A 16,963-nucleotide genomic window follows, 5' to 3' on the forward strand; every position below is an offset into this window, starting at 1 on the left:
ATTGCATTTAAGGTTTGTACTCCTCTTTTCGTCCTTTCTAAAAAGACATACATGGTATAGGTTACTAGTTGATTAATCAATAATTAATTCAATATATAGGATTAGCACGTAACTATAAACACCTCTAATATAAGATACTATTAAATTAATAAAAAATAGGGAAAAGGCCTGATATACCCCTCAACTTTGTCATTTGGAGCTGATATGCTCCTTGTTATGAAAGTGGTTCATATATATCCTTACCATTATACAAACGGCTCACATATTCTCCTAACGTTACAAAATGAGCTCACATATACCCTTCATTTAACGGAAGTGAAAAAAAATAATTTTAAATTTATATTTTTGACTTTTAATTTCTTAAAAATTATTTTGGGGTATATATGATTCTTCTAGCAAAGTTCAAGGTATATTTTAATCTTTTTCATACATAAATTATATTTTGACTTCATTGATTATAATTATTTGAGTAACTTATTCTTATTTTATTTTTTTCTTTCATTCCTTAGTGTAAAGAAAAAAATTAAAACTATTTTTTTGTGGCTATATTATAATTTAAACCTATTTTTTTTGTCTATATTTTAATTAATTTTTGTATTTGAAGAAACAAATTTGGTCATCTATAATAAGTTTTACAAGAATATTAGTGAAATATAAATAAATTTGACCATCAAAATAATAAATCTAAATTAGTCATTGAAACAAAAAAAGTCAAAAAAAAAATGTTTGAGGAGGATTAAATATACTCATATGGGATTATATATCTTTTTTAAAAAATAAAAAAAAATTAAACGATTTTTTTTCCATTTCCGTTAGAAGAAAATGGTATATGTGAGTCATTTGTATATAAGTAGAGGTATTTCACAACGAGGGGTATATCAGCTCAAAATGACAAAGTTAAGGGGTATATCAGACCCTTTTCCCTAAAAAATGTGATGAAATGATAAATATTTTTTCATTTTGCAATAAAAAAATTCAAATTCAAATCTCATATATAAAATCAATCGCTCTAATGAAACGAATGTTTTTAAAAAGAAATATAAATAAAGATAGAATTATCCTTCATTTAGGGGGGGGGGAAAAAGGCATCTACTTGTCAATAAACAACCAAAAAGATGGGTCCTCAATAATTGTCCCTACAATTTAATTTAAATTTAAATAGATCTATTATAATGTAACTATTTTTCATATTTATAAGTACAATAATTATTTTTATTATTATTATCATATTGATTAATTTAAATTGGTGATAAAGACTCATTTAAAAAGAGAAGCGCTTTATATCAAGATCTTTTTCATATCTACGAGACACAAAGATAATGGCGGAGCTAAATTTTTTATTAAGGGAGTTTAAAATTTGAAAAAGTAAGCACACGAACTAATCAAATTGAGTTCGACACTACTATATATACATAAAAAATAATTTTAACCATCTATAAATAGTAATATTTTCCATCGAAAGGCATTGGATCAACCCCTAATAGTATGTTGGCTCCGCCCCTGCTCAAAGAATGAAGGAATTATATTCATCTCACTGTAACTTATGTTGGTCCCGGCTAAAAGATTAAGGAGTGTAAACAAAATATAATTAGAAATTTTAGAATTGTAAAAAAATAAAATTTTAAAACATAGTACAGTAATAATATTAAATGAAAATCATGTCACAGACACGTTTGCCTTATATTTTGTTGTACAATTATTTGTCGGTTAATTTATTGAGTCAGTCAAACGGCTAGAGCTAGTGGCTGAATTTTATTTATTATATATACTACAAGAACGGTCATTAATTTATTAAGCCACTAATATAGGTTTTAATTGGGGTAATTAAACTACAATTATTTTTTTACTAATTCTGTTTGACTACGTTACTTTTAACGTATAATTCTCTAGCAGATGTCTCTATATGAAAGTGTGAGAAGTTAGTTTTAGTGGATTTAAGGAGAGGCTGAGGTAGACTATTGAAGAGAGATAATTAGATAAAACATTACTTTATTTTTAACATTCAAATAAACTGTGCATCAAGTACAGACGATTGATATTCAAAGTACTTGATTAAAAGTTTATCTCTTGATATAGTTAGACTATAGTTTTTTTTCTTTTTCTTATTTTTTTGATTTCTTATCTAGTGATTGATATTCATATTGGAGCACGATTAAATTCGAATAGAACATTTTCTTTTAGAATAGTTAACTTTTAATTATTTCTTTTAATATTGCTTATGGTTAATTAAAAATAAAATGGAGCTTATTTTATGTTGGATTTTTTGTCCACAAAATGAGTGTTAGTAGTTCGTTACAGCTCATCCACCCTGGATAAATGCAAATTGTTTAATATTGTTATTGATTGTGTACTAATAATCAACCAAATGTCATAAATACAGTAAATGCCGTAATAATGCCTTTATTTGATCCAATTATTCAACTCCCGACCTATGAGAGTTGTAGTGAAATGAATAAGATTCTTCGTTTTTAATTAGAGATGTTGTATCTGGATTTTATATATCAAAAAGATCATATTGTTTAATGGGTCTTATATAGTACTGTAACTTCAGAATAATAAAAATCTCAGTATAAATATCAGACATCGGATGAAAAAACGAAATAATTGCTTCAATTAACTTAAATTTGAAAAAAAAAAGTGCATATTTCTATGTTATAGTTAACACCTTTATGGCATGCATGACCTTTGCTAGCACTAAATTAATTATATATTGTTGTAAAGGCTCTTGTTTTGAAGTTTGTTTTTTTTTGCGATCCTAAATAGTTTTTTAAAAAATGCAAATTAAATTACAAAAATTGTGGTGAAAATAAAAATTAATTTACTTTGATTTGATATAATTTTTTAATAAGAAATTTTATAATAAACTTATTTATTGCGTCAAATTGTTCAAATCAAACTTTCTGAACGAGGTTACTGTCTATCCAACCCACCCGGCCACCCCCACCCCACAAAAACAAATTAAGAAAATAATAAGGTATCAAAACGAATCAATGTTTATATACATACATAAATATAAACAATTATGTATTTATTTTTAATTAAATAAATGTTAATAGAATTTTTCTTAATTTTAAAAGTCTGTTGTCGATTTGTTTTGCTAATTATTACGCATATATTTTCAAAGTCTTTCTATCGTTTAATATATCCATTTCACCTCGAATTTCAATCAATCATGTTTTTAATATTAGCTTTGTAAAATTATCTTCAAGTCTTTGAGTGTATTTTGGACACCTCAATTTCAAATTAGTAGATTATTAAATAATTAATTTTTAAAACTCATTATCCTAATGTTGAGTGTCTTCTTAAACATAAAAATCATTACGAATTTACGATATTGATTATTTAGACCTATTTGTGTAATTAAAAGTAATATAAGATATTATACTAGTAAAATGATACTCTAATTGACATACTCAGTCAAGTAATGTCTTGATTATATTTTTAAATATTTCTACTAATTCTAATAGTTTATGTAACAATTGACACAATTAAAAAGCTTTCCAAAACTAAAATTAAATAAAAAAATTATCCAAGATCTAATCATTTGGGATGATGTAGAAACGTAAAATAATTTATATATGTCTACTAATATCTTGTAAATATTACTTGAATTATTACAAATCAAATGAAAAAATGAAAACTGATTATCAAATAAAAAATTTATGAAAAATATCAAATAAACCCAACACAAATTATTTTTTAAAAATCGCTTCTCACCGTTTGTTTTATTGTGCCGGCGCTAAAATATATAATCCCGATTAAAAAAAATTGGCTGTTAGAGTTCCTATATATTGACGTATGTATATTATGCAACTAAGTGAAAGTATTTAATACCATGAATATTTTTTCTTTCAAATATACTTATAAATTTGATTTAACATAAGTGATTGCTATTGAAATTCAATACAGAGGAGTGTTATCAGTGATATCTATGATGTTATGTTGGCGATTGACAATAAACTTACTTTCTACCTTTGTCACATTTTCTTCATATTGGGTAGTAAACAAAATTTAATTTTTCACCTTTATTTTATCTTCATCAGCTCCACGCGAGTAAAAAAAGATTTCATAAAAATAATTACAGTTCAAAACACTGAAAACGATAATATGTTTTAATGTACGACTTGAAGTATATCCTTCTGTAATAACATCTCACAAGCTATATTAATTAACTGTTGCAGCAATTATTATCAGAAAAAAAGAAAGTTATTCTCTAGTTCAAAAATTACATTCAACTCATAATATTTTTTAATGCAAGTATTTTTTATTCAAAAAATGTTTAAAATAAATGGTAAATAAGCAAAGACATGAAAATGGTAACCCCTTTGTTTTAATTAAAGATGATACAATCCTACAAACTATTATTACTTTTTGAATATATAAACAAAATTTTTTTTATAACAAGCAATCAGTTTTATAATTTGGCACGACTTAAAATCATTGATAAAAGGGTAGTTAAAGTTTGGTGTTTTGTTTACCTAAAAAATCCCTCATCATGCAAAATTTCAATAGTATCTTATACTATGGTTAATTTAATAATAAAGTGAGTTATTTTCTGTTGGATTCTTGGTACACAATATGAGTGTTGTAGTTGGATACATCTCATCAACCAAAGATAAATAAATGTAAAATTGTTTAAATAATCTTTGGTTATGTAATTAATTATTAATTAACCAAATGTCATGAATAAGGAAATGTCGTAAAAATTAAAACACTTCTATTTGGTTCAATAATTCAATTCCCTTCACTTAAACGTCAACTCCAATTGACTTAAATTTGAAAAAAAAAAGTACATTTTTTTTAGTTATGGTTTAGTACTTTGTTCTTTTTGGGAAAGTTAAATTAGAGGTAGACCATTTGCATTTTTATTTGCAATTTTCAACTATGAGAGACAAAATTGGTACTCCACTATCTAATTTAATTTAGAGGGTAGAATTAGAGCTAATATTACTCCTAGTAAGAAAATAATTAAGGTTAAAAACTTAAATTTTTTGGCTTCTGTAGGTTGCCAAACCTATATTAAAGTTTCTTAATATTTCTATAGGCTTCTCTCTAGTCACCCAAAAAATAGCCCTATATGATAATACTATGTTTTTTTTTTTTTTTAATTTGTAATTATTTTACTGCATAAAGGTTTGAATAGAAGTGTTGGGATAATATTATTTTCATTTGGAGAGGGTAGACATCTTAATAAGAAGTAGGAAGGGAATATAAAAAAGAACCTAAAAGATAAATGTCTTCTTTTAGATTATTCTTTTTTCACGCTTAATTCATGTTAAAAGAGAAGATTAACAAAGCTAGAAAAGAAAGTGAGAACTAATTAACGAGAGAGAGAATTCCCAAATGATAGAAATATCTAGAACAATTCTCAGTCATTTGTTGGTAAAAATGATCTTTTCATTTTGTTTCTCGACAAATTAAAAGTTTGACCATTAAAAACTAACTTAATAAAGTTACAACTATTAAACTATAACAACTCTAATATCTTTTTTGAAAAATTAGATTTAAACCAAATTGCAAGTAGAGCAAAGTTAGAGCATAAGCTATGAATTCGACGATCAAATTCAATAATTTTTGTTTTAAATTAAGTATTTATCTTAAAAATTTATCGAATATATATATAAATTATTAATTTACAATACAAAACTCATAAACTTTAAACTACTGTATAGTTTTACTTCTGACCGCAAGAACCTTGTTTAAATAAATAAAATCATGTAGATTGATTATTTGGAAGTAAAATACATTGTATTGGTGCAACAAAGCAAAATAGTTCGTTATAAAAGTGCATTGAAAGATTAATAATAGAGTTGGGAAAATAGGACGACAAACTAAAATGAAGTGCCATAAATGTTTGGCCCAATTTATATAAAAAAAAAAGCAAAGATGTGGGGTTATCCTAATCCACTTTACAATTAAATTCGAAGTTTTTATTTTTTTGTTATTAAACAAAAAATAAACGAAAAAGACTAATGAGAAAAAGTAGAGAATGAGTTGTAAGGTCTTTGTCTCTATATGAAAAAAAAAACTATTATTTTTTCTTCTTTTAATTATTACACTTTGTCTAAAATATAAGGACAATAAGTTCGAATGTTGGGTCCGTGCATTAAATTTAAGTATGATTCGTTCAAATATAAAAAATATTACTTGATTTTTGAAATATAATCTACATAGTTAAAAACAACTCATAAAAGAATTAAATATCACAATTTATATACTAAAGATAAAAGAACACTTAAATAATTACAACAACAACAATAATGTAATCTTATAAGTGGGGTTTGTACTGGGAGAATGAAGATAGAAAAATTATTTTCGATAGATATTTGACTCGAGTATGAAAAACAAATATAATAGTAAATGAGTCATGCTGAAACCAATGAAAAAGAGAACATGTACAATAATAGTTATACGATAACTGGAGCAAAGGAAACAACATAAAGTATTAAAATCGATTAATAAAATAGCATGAGAATAAAAATAATAACACTGATAATAAAACTGAACAAAACTATCTACAATCTATTAACCTTCTATCATAATTTTCAATCACTATATCTTCATATTTAGAACCACGTATGATCAATAAACTACAAATATTATATAATATGAATTCACCTCTCATCAATACAGTTTCGATCGACCTCCACCTCACCCCCACCACTGCCCCATAATTTTGCAAAAAGCACTTACATTATGATTTTTAACTACTAGGAAAGTGACCTTAATCAAAAGTACTCATTGCTTTGTTCTAAAGCAATTCTACTTCTAATAATTTAATTTATTTATTTTTATATTTATTCGGTAATCATTATGACTAGTCTTCATCAAATGTATAAGTTTCACACTTAAGCGACGCTGAAAAATTCTATATATTTTTTAAGTATTTCGCAAAAATTATCCAATACTATATAGTAATTCATTAATTAAGGATAATTAAGGGCTTAGAAAAAGACACACATTTTAAATATAATTATTGTGAAAGATTGATCAAATAATCAGTCGTAGTTGGTCTAATAAACAACTGTATATTCTATTTGAAAGGTATCTTTTGGGGGTGCATTAGTTTAATCCATAATTAATTTAATTAGTAAAATAATATGAATTTCGTTTACCAAATATTTAATTGTTACATATTATATAGGGTCTCTGATCCAATTAATTAACATTTTGTAGACAAAATTTGTATGTTAATTTGTCTGTTACCGTCTGTGTCGTTTATTACGCCGTTTTGGAGTTTGGATTAAACATTTAATTAGATTATGATAACGTGTTTGGTATTCAATTGATACTTCAAAATTCAATTCAAATTTGCAATATCATCGTACTGTATTATATTCGCGAGTCGAGGATTAATCAAAAACAATCTTTATATTTTTGTAATAATAGTAAGATTTGCATATATTTTATCCTTTTCAGATTTCACTTTATTTTTTTAAGACTACACTCAATATACAAATGTTATTGTTATTATATTGTATAATCAAACTAAAAAAGAATGTACTCCACTCTGTCCAACAATATTTATCCACTATTGATTTTGCAGTTTGCACACTTCTTAAAAAACTATAAATAGAAGGGTAATTTTATTATATCACCCTTTGAATATAATAAATACAATGTGTTGAAAAATGTAATAGGAAAATGAGTATAATTAATGATAAGGATAAATTAAGAATTACGTGTAAAATTAACCATTAATTTTATAAAGTGGACAAATATTATTGAATATCTCAAAATAGTATAATAGACAACTATCGTTGGACGCAAGGAGTATTATCCAATAGTCTGATTTTGTAATTCTTTAGAAATTTGTGGTTCACATCTAAGAGATCTTTATTACACATAAAAAAATTTGAATAAAGTAATTTTCTCCTAATTAATAGGTAAGTGGCCATGAAATCATTTTCACAAAATTACTTAGCAGCCAAATATGAGCATTATGCCCTTGTTGGTTGGCTATCTAAATTCTCACCTTATTGGCGGGGTTCGATTCTTCATATTGTATCCCCCTTCAATTTTGAAAAAGTCAAAAATATTTTTTCATTTAATAATTATTATAGATAACTGAGGTTTTGTTCAAGCTTTTAGTGAAAAAATAAATATTTTTTTAATAGTAACATAAGTTGAAAAAGTAGTTATTTTCCATAAATACTTTTGAAACTTTGATGAAGGATAAATTTCTACGCTGATTTTTAAATAGATTGAACAGACACAAGCTACTACAGTCTAAAAATCTTTTTCTCAAAAAACATTTTTTAAAATAATTTGATCTTACAAATTTAATCCAACATGCTAGTACTAATCTACATATCAATTAAGCAAATGTTAATGTGTTTAGAACAATGTTTAATTAGTAATTATCACTCTCATCACGTTTTCTTGTATTTATGTTTTTTTATTTCCTTATCCAGTATCAACATGGACTATATACATATTGGAGTACTATTTGATGCATCACCATTCACCAACAATATCACTCGCGGATAGAAATGGAGTCAGAATTTTAAATTTATAAATATATATCATAATTTTTTTATTTATCAAGTTTTAAATAAACACCTTATATATGTATATAAAATATTTTTTTACATAAATAAAAATACTTAAATTAAAATTATTTAATTTTATCGAACTCGTAATGCTCCACCCTAATTGTGGGAGTAGGGACTTTGCACATGTTAAGTAAGTGTTACGTTACCACTTTACCAATTGCAACTTGCAAATCGGTGGTTGGATAAACACAAGACACTTTTTGGTCCACCTTCCATTGGTTTAATGTAATTATTATTAACCATTTTTATTTATTTAAGAAATAATATTGTTGCTAATATATAAGATTAAAAGTTTGCAACTATGTATATATATAATCTAATAGAAAATAATGAGTTTAATTTTTTCACTGGCTACTCGATATGGGTTAATAGCAGATCTAGAGCACAATCTATTGCTTTACGCGGATTTTTATAGTTTTTGTTTAAACTAGATCTATAAATATTTATTACTCTCTTCGTTTCATTTTATGTGACATTTTTCGGATTTAGAGATTCAAACAAGGCTATCTCTGACCGTAAGTTTTCATAGATCTTTTAAACATTTTGAATTATCAATTATTGTGACTTATAGTACTTTTTACGTAATTTACAAATATATAAATTTTATTTCAAAAAAATTGAAGATATCATGCGCAATTTCGGTCAAACTTAAACTGTTTGACTCTCGGAAAATGAAAAGTGTCACATAAATTAAGACAAATGAAGTAATAGTTGAAGTGAACTTAGTTATTGTTTATAACTTTATATTAACTTAAGATTGTTGTGAAATTCATAAACTTAAAGCTTTAAGTTCGTCTTTATCCTGTTAGGTGGACTATGGTACGAAAGTTTTTTTTTTAAAAAAATTATTCAATATATTGGTAAATATTTTCTATATTAGTAAAGACTAATTTAATAAATCTTAAAAGAAGATTAAGTACTTTATTAGTGAAAAAACTATGACGCTAGTGACTAAAGAGGTCGATAAAGGCAAGTTAAAGAGAACGACAATTAGGTTTTTAAGCTGACAAGCTATTTAAAATAGATAAAATATTTTATAAGGCATCATGTAATACATGTTTTTGGGCCTTAATGACGATATCTCTCGAAAGATTAATTTCAAATGTTTGTTATGTCAAAAGTGCACATGAATTAGATTGTGATAAGTTTCACACTAATACTTGTCATTTATATTAAGTATCATTGTATAAGTAATATTGACTCCCAAGATAGAAATAAAATTTGTGTATATTCTATGTTTTTCATACCACACTCGTGGATTATACCAACATGTTGTTATTATTGTACAAGTATCATAGGAAGTTTTCAATTATTCTTAGCTCATATATTGAATATCAAATATCTAATCTTTATCTTTTTTCAGATTCTCCAAATCAAAAAAATGGATGATGTGGTGGCCCTTCTCAAAATAAGAAATTATAAATATGGAGGGTCCAAATATTATAAATTATTTATATTATTGTATACTTAGTGGGTCATCAGTTTGTTGAATATACATGAAGCTGGTGGCAAATGCATATGCAGTTAGTACCAAAAATTTCTTGCCACTTTTTATTTTGGGACCCTTTTTCATGTACAAATGTGTGTGTTATTATTGTCATATAAATATTTGAAATATCTATCAATTCATTATCACATCTTTTATTATGTGTCAGTTATATGTATTAATTCTATAATTATATACTAATGGAAGGGTAAAAGTTTATTCGTACTTAGTGTTTGTACCAACTACCAAGTCAATAGATATATAACTTAATAAATACAATTTTATTGTATACGTCAATGGTGCAGGGTTTACATAGGGGCAGAATCAGGTAGAGTGAAAAGGGTTTATCGAAACCTCCATAAAAGAAAAATCGCGTTATTTATACATGAGTAAATTTGGTTATATGTATATATATATTAGATGTTGAATTCCTTTGGATTTCTTCACGTTTTATTTTTATGTATTTTGAAACCTCTTAATGAAAATCCTTGCGCCGCAACTGAGTTTACATCGTCAATAAGAGTTTCTTCATTTTTTTAATATTAAAATTATTTTTATTCTTTAGAGGCACATCGACATACAAAAAATTAGTACTAGAAGGGATAGGGCTTTTAGCATAATTGCCGCTAAAATAATCACAATTGCTAGTCAAATATATATATAAGAAGTAGATTATTATTTTGACAAACGACTATACACCCGAAAAAAAAGGTACATGGGGGCACTTTGGATTACAAATGGGGGCTATCGTAAAAGAACAATGAGCCCACTTCGAATGGACTTAAAGCCCACAAGGACGATAATAATGGGCTGGGCTAGAAAATTGCTCCATTATTCATCAATAAGCCCAAAGATGAATAATCGCGTTATGGTTTATTCAAATTTAAGATAAAATATTTACTAAATCAAATTAAACGAACTGTGATAGAATTTCAAAATTAAACTCACAATGTTCAAATTCTGAATAAGTTTGTTTATTCACTTACCTTAGAGGCAATCAATAGAATACGCCCCTTGGCATATATTTATCTTTCAAAACTTGTTAAATACCTACATATTCATACTATGTTGCATTTAATCATGCAATAAGAAATTAATACAATACAATATTATTCTTAAATACATACATATTCATACTATGCTGCATTTAATCATGCAATAAGAAATTAATACAATACTATATTATTCTGCACTCGCTGACTTAAAATCTTCGATCAAACCAAATTCACTTAGATTTTTGTATTCTTCACCTTACCAACAAGCATAAACGCCTTAAAGATAACACGTCTAACCAATTTAGGCCCTCCCCATTCTACCTCAAATTCTTCAACCAATTTTTGTGGTAACAAATCAACTCCTTTTTCATTAGCAGTGTTAATTGCTGATAAAGATTTGAGCAATCCCAAAAACCCATCAAATGAAATATCTTTTTGTATTTCAACTTCAATTGGTTCATTTTCTAAACCTAATCCCACACTTTCAAAAGGAAACGGCAGCGTTTTGTACCCATTAAACACAAATTTAATATTTGGATGCCAATAAGGAAGTGTTGAATCAAGAAAACTCTTAAATTTTGGATCAAATTCAGGGCTTACATTCATTAATTCATAGGCCCAAACTGCTATTATGCCTCCTGGTCTCCTTAGCACACGATTTACAATCGAGTAGAACCTGGTTTCGTAAAATTTCTTAGCCACGAAAATTAAATTGACAAAGATAATGTCTTATTTTTGCTACAGTTACTAACAATCGTGACAACAATTGTATAAACATCTATAACTTTAAGAGTTTTTGCCACATGATAAAAGTTATTGTAGCAATAATAATTTTTAGGCCACAATAAACTATTTGAACCAAAAATATTGTAGCTAATTAATACTCCTATTATTTTGCTTCAAGTTATAGAAAATTGTGTCAATAGTCTTTTTTTTTTTTTAATTGTCTCAATAGTCAAATGATACAACCATGTCCTTTTTGCTAAAAGTTGAAACTTATTTTAATATAAGTAACCTTTCGGCCACAATAAATTATCTAAAAGAAAATATTATGGCTAAATAAATATTTGTTCAAGCTAAAAAAAAAAACGTATTGATACTTGTTGTAGCAATACTAATGGCATTTAATTAAAAATGTTGGTCGTATCGATTTAATACTTTATGTCTAGTAATTTTAAATTTCAAATATAATTTCAATAAATAAGTCGAACCTTGGGAGATCGAACCAGTGAACTGTAGCAGCAACAATGATCAAATCTACAGAATGTTCACCACCAACAATTGACACAAGTTCTTCATCAGACATGGAGAGTGGTGTGTGAATATACTGAATTCTTGGGTGTTTTTGTGCATGACTTAATTGATCTTTGCTTACATCGGTTGCTATTACTTTTTTGTAATGCTCAACTACCTGTCATTAAAATAATAACATTTCCTAAAAGAATACAATGAAAAAAATTCTATAACACTCCGAATAGGAAATACCAAGCTGGATTTAGAATTTCAACTTTATTGCTTTTATATTTTAGAAAAGACAGTTTACTGACAGGTGAATATAGAGTAGTGTTGTCGAATTCATTTGACACAATACTAATTATATGTAAAATTTTATAGAATTGCAACAAATGATAGGTTTGATCTGAACACGTAATTTCAGAAATGTAATATATTCAATGCTAAGAACTTTAAGTCTTAAAGATTGAACCCATAGCTTCATGAATCGATTTCTGCTTATTGAATTTTGAATAAATTATTTTAAAACATTAAGTGAGTTGCATAATACATACGTACAAGATTTAAGCCCAAATTGTTGAATAACTCATGATTGAGAAAATTGTATAAAATAGCAAACTATTAATTCAAATTAAATGCCATAACCACAGTTTCATATAATTGAAACCCATAGCAAACAGTTGTCATTCGTCTCTCTCCCCACCGAATCTCGCTCGCCACTCTCCCTCGTCTCTCTCACTTTATACAAACACAAATGTATAAATTGCGTTTGTGTTTGTATAAAGCGAAAGAAAAAATTGTATGTACAAATACAAATATATATATATTCGTCCTATACACTTATAATTATACAAATACAAATCTTTCCCTATCAGTTCTCTTTTGCGTTTCTCTCTTTCTCGCTTTATACAAATACAAATTATACAAATTACAATGTATAATTTGTGTTGTATAAAGTGAGAGAGAGAGATTTGATAAACAAATGTTTATTTCGATTCAATTGTATACAAATTCAAATTTTATGCAGATATACAAACACAATCATTGATACATATACACAGTAGTTACATATATACAATTGAATTGAGAGACTACCAGAGATTTATACAAACGAGAGGCTGTCAACGATTTATACAAAAGAGAGGCTGCCAACGATTTATACAAATGAGAGACTGCCATCGATTTATACAAATGAGAGATTGTCAGCGATTTATACAAATCTGATGTTCTATAGCAAACATAAATTATACAAACTATAGTTATAACATACAAATATGATTTTTATGTTTGCTAAGCCTAAAATTTACTCTTTATTAATCTCTCGCTCAATTCCTATATTCACAAGCATTATGTCTTAATGTCAAATAATTTTTCAAATTGTAACTCTAAACATTAATTAATAAAGGTAGTGTGATAAAAAACTCGTGTGAATCATTATTTTTTTAATAGGTGTCTCAAATTCAAATGTGATAAATAAAAATGAACGAATGGAGTATAAAGAGATTACGCCGATGGCAGCTTGGCCGTTGCCGGTGCCAACATCCCAAGCTAGAGAATGGCGGGTGGTGTGTTGAGCCAGCATCGAAAACCATTCGCCAGGATAAGTTGGCCACGCATCGGAATAGAACCGGGCCTGGTTGTTGAACAATTCCGCAATCAATGAGAAATTTAATTACAATTAGCGATTTGATTTGGACTCGGATTAGAGCTATTTATAGTGGTTAGATACTTGCCTTAAGTAATTTTCAAAGTTTGATGATTCTGATGCGGAGCTAGAATTTTCACTAAAGATGTTTAAAATCTAAAAAAGTGGATACATAAGCTAACCAAAAGGTATTCAATATATCTATTAAATATATTTTAAAAATTATTTTAATTGTATATCTATTAAATATATTCAAAAAAATATTTTAATTGTACATAAATAATATAATTTTCCGTCAAGGAAGATTCAAATAAACCAGTGACTACAAGATGGTTCCGCCCTGATTTTAACCACAAAAAACAAACAAAAACTACTTAAGATGGAAACGAATTGACTTTCTATTCGATTATAAAATAGGCCGAAGAGAAGTGATTTTGAATTTGAAAGCTAGAGGAATCGACAGATGACGTGTAATAAAATATTCATATTAATTGATGTATATTTTTTATTTTTGGTGAATAATTTGAAAAATAAATAATTAATGTCTAGGGTAAAAATAAAAATAGTTTGACTTTTTGAAATGAGTAGTTATATAATACTTTCTTTGTTCGTTTTTTTTCCTGACACATACATCAAGAAAATAATGTCAAGATTATGAATATTACTAGATTTTGGACTTTGAATACATGTATCCGACATTTCCAGCTTAGATTTTGGACTTTGAATACTCGCTCGCCTATCTCTATTTTATTGTATCTCATAACAAAAATAAATATATTTAAGTGTACCTGCCTTGATCAATACTTCCTTTATCTTATCTAATTTAGAAAAAATAAGAAACAACGGAAAGTAGAGGATCTATTCATCCGCAAACAAATTTCAAACACGATATGCAAATGCACGTTGTGGTGCAAATTTGATATCTAAATTCTAGAAATTTCACATTCCATACTTGAGGATACATAAAATCTTACATCCATGATCCAAAGTTGCGAAATTTCATCATCGTCATCATCATATTCTACCTACTCTCGATTTTCGCGTAAAAATAGACTATATATATACACACATATTAACCATGCATGGTACAACAAAAACTAGACGTGTTGCATGATCGAATAATTCTAAGAAAATCCATAATATGTTTGGTTATTATAAGTTGGATAAAATACTTCTCGTAGTTTATTATACTTTTCGAGATCGAAATCGTATGACTTCATGAGGTTCTTTTGTTTAACTTTGAATCGTCTTTGGAAATACCCTTCAAAAGTGGGCTCTGTTGATGTTCTTAAGAAGAATCCATATGCAAGAACAACGTGAATTGAAGTCACAAAAAAGCAAATGGGCTCCATCACATCCCAAGTCAATTCCCAAAATGTTAACCTCATAAAGCCCAATGTTTGGAGAACTAAAAAGCCCAGCCCAAAGTAAAGTTCACCTCTTACAAGTGATTGGGCTTTTTGATCAATCAAGGCCTTTTGTTTTTCCATTTGTTCAAGTTCTCTTCTTCTTGGGTCGTTTGGTGATGCTATGGATTCTGATATTATTTTGTTCATTGATTTTGCCACCTGAAATTGCATCAAGAAGATTAATAATGAATATATATATAAATATTGTAAAACTTAAATTGTTTGACGTATCACATAAATTGAGACGAAGAAAATAATATTTATACCTGATATGGACGGAGAAAAACGACGTCACCCAAAACGATGACGCTACCGGATTCGTCCAACATTTTTGCGAAATCCAAGCTCTGTTCTCTGTTACAACAAAATTCATCACAAATCTCAACGAATTCGGAGTACGAAATTGAGTTCATCGGTATCTCTCTCAGTCTCGATTTCACTTTCTCCAACTGCGAAATTTTCAATATCTTCTTAGCATCATTCACGGTTATCTTCCCCATCGTCTCCGCCGGCAGCAACGCCGTTGCCGTAGATGGAGCCGGTGGAGCTAGGCGTTCGAATCTAATCCTTTCTCCGGTAACATTCATAGATCTCAATTTCTCTCTCAATTTTTCTCCAACCGGAATAGATAAAAACTCCGGCAGTCTCGCCACATGATTGATTTCTCTCCTCTGGAGAAACCGTCGGAAGAAATCACCGTTGACGGAATCCGGCGGTGTCGCCGGAATGTGAGAACGTTCTAGAACCGTAAGAGGTGGAAGCGGATCTAATTTTAGGGTACTAGATAAGCGTTTCGCTAAAATCCGGCGAATCGCCATTGATGATTTTGTGCAGTGAAGAGTGGGAGAAAAAACGGAAAACTTGTGATGGCTGAGTTGGAAGCGAAGGAGGGGGTTTATATAGTCCGTAATTAGAGGAATACGCAGAATATTACGAGAATATTTATATGGAAATTATTTTATTTCTCCTTGTTAGTCATCAATTTACTTTCCTTCTACCATTAGAGTCGTATGGTAAAGTATATTAGAAAAAATAACGTTTGCATTAACTTTATATGTTAATAGTATTTTGTTTGAAATCCTTCTTCACGTAATATGTATTATGAACATATGGAAATAATGGAGTATTAATAATGTAATTGATTTTAACGTATGCTTTAATATGTTGAGGATTTAATTGCCCTCAAAATTTCTTTAACATTTTTTTCATCATATTTACGGGATAATATTTTTGTAAAAAATATATTTGAAAAAATTATAAAATATATGTTATTTTTAATATATCAAATCAAACAATGCATAAAAAATAATCTTTTCATAATTAATACGAATATAATTAGTACAAACATACCAAACGACCCTTGTATTATGCTGTTGAAACTTATTATTGCTAATTTTTACTAACTTACAAAATAATGTCTATTACGTTAAAATTTGTAATTATTTAATAAGTGACATAATCATGTAAATATTGTTTACATAGTACTTTAGATTTTTGAAGAGTGATTTCTTTATTTCCTGACGAATCAAATCTACATATATAAAGAGATATAATTGTACAAATGTTAATTAGATTTTAAAATATTGCAGTAAGAAGTATTGTTTCCTCAAATAATTGTACAATTTTTTGTTTTTATTGGG

At 27.5% G+C, this 16,963-nt stretch overlaps 2 protein-coding genes across 2 annotated transcripts; both read right to left on the reverse strand.

The window, feature by feature from the left end:
• Positions 1-11,046: 11,046 nt before the first annotated feature.
• LOC102598482 (putative methyltransferase DDB_G0268948) lies at positions 11,047-13,926 on the reverse strand (the record flags this gene model as incomplete). The annotated part of the gene is made up of 3 exons (XM_006366411.2): positions 11,047-11,712; positions 12,248-12,447; positions 13,777-13,926. Coding segments are annotated over 3 exons (792 nt in total), but the record flags the coding sequence as incomplete, so codon positions are not given.
• Positions 13,927-14,838: 912 nt separating this feature from the next.
• Positions 14,839-16,251, reverse strand: LOC102596881 (calcium uniporter protein 4, mitochondrial). The gene is made up of 2 exons (XM_006366406.2): positions 15,590-16,251; positions 14,839-15,482 (listed from the first exon to the last, which is right to left on the reverse strand). The coding sequence occupies exons 1-2, from the start codon at positions 16,139-16,141 to the stop codon at positions 15,039-15,041; spliced, it is 996 nt and encodes a 331-aa protein (XP_006366468.1). The 5' UTR covers positions 16,142-16,251; the 3' UTR covers positions 14,839-15,038.
• Between the last annotated feature and the right edge of the window lie 712 nt (positions 16,252-16,963).

This window comes from Solanum tuberosum, unplaced genomic scaffold (assembly GCF_000226075.1).
Source record: "Solanum tuberosum cultivar DM 1-3 516 R44 unplaced genomic scaffold, SolTub_3.0 scf00633, whole genome shotgun sequence".
Classification (NCBI taxonomy): Eukaryota; Viridiplantae; Streptophyta; class Magnoliopsida; order Solanales; family Solanaceae; genus Solanum; species Solanum tuberosum.

What these genes read in the sequence shown, in the direction of transcription:
- LOC102596881 (XM_006366406.2), bottom strand. Translation starts at nt 16,141, where the DNA reads ATGGCGATTCGCCGGATTTTAGCGAAACGCTTATCTAGTACCCTAAAA. An exon ending in TTTTTCTCCGTCCATATCAG is followed by an intron (nt 15,483 to 15,589) that starts GTATAAATATTA and finishes ATGCAATTTCAG; the next exon opens with GTGGCAAAATCAATGAACAA.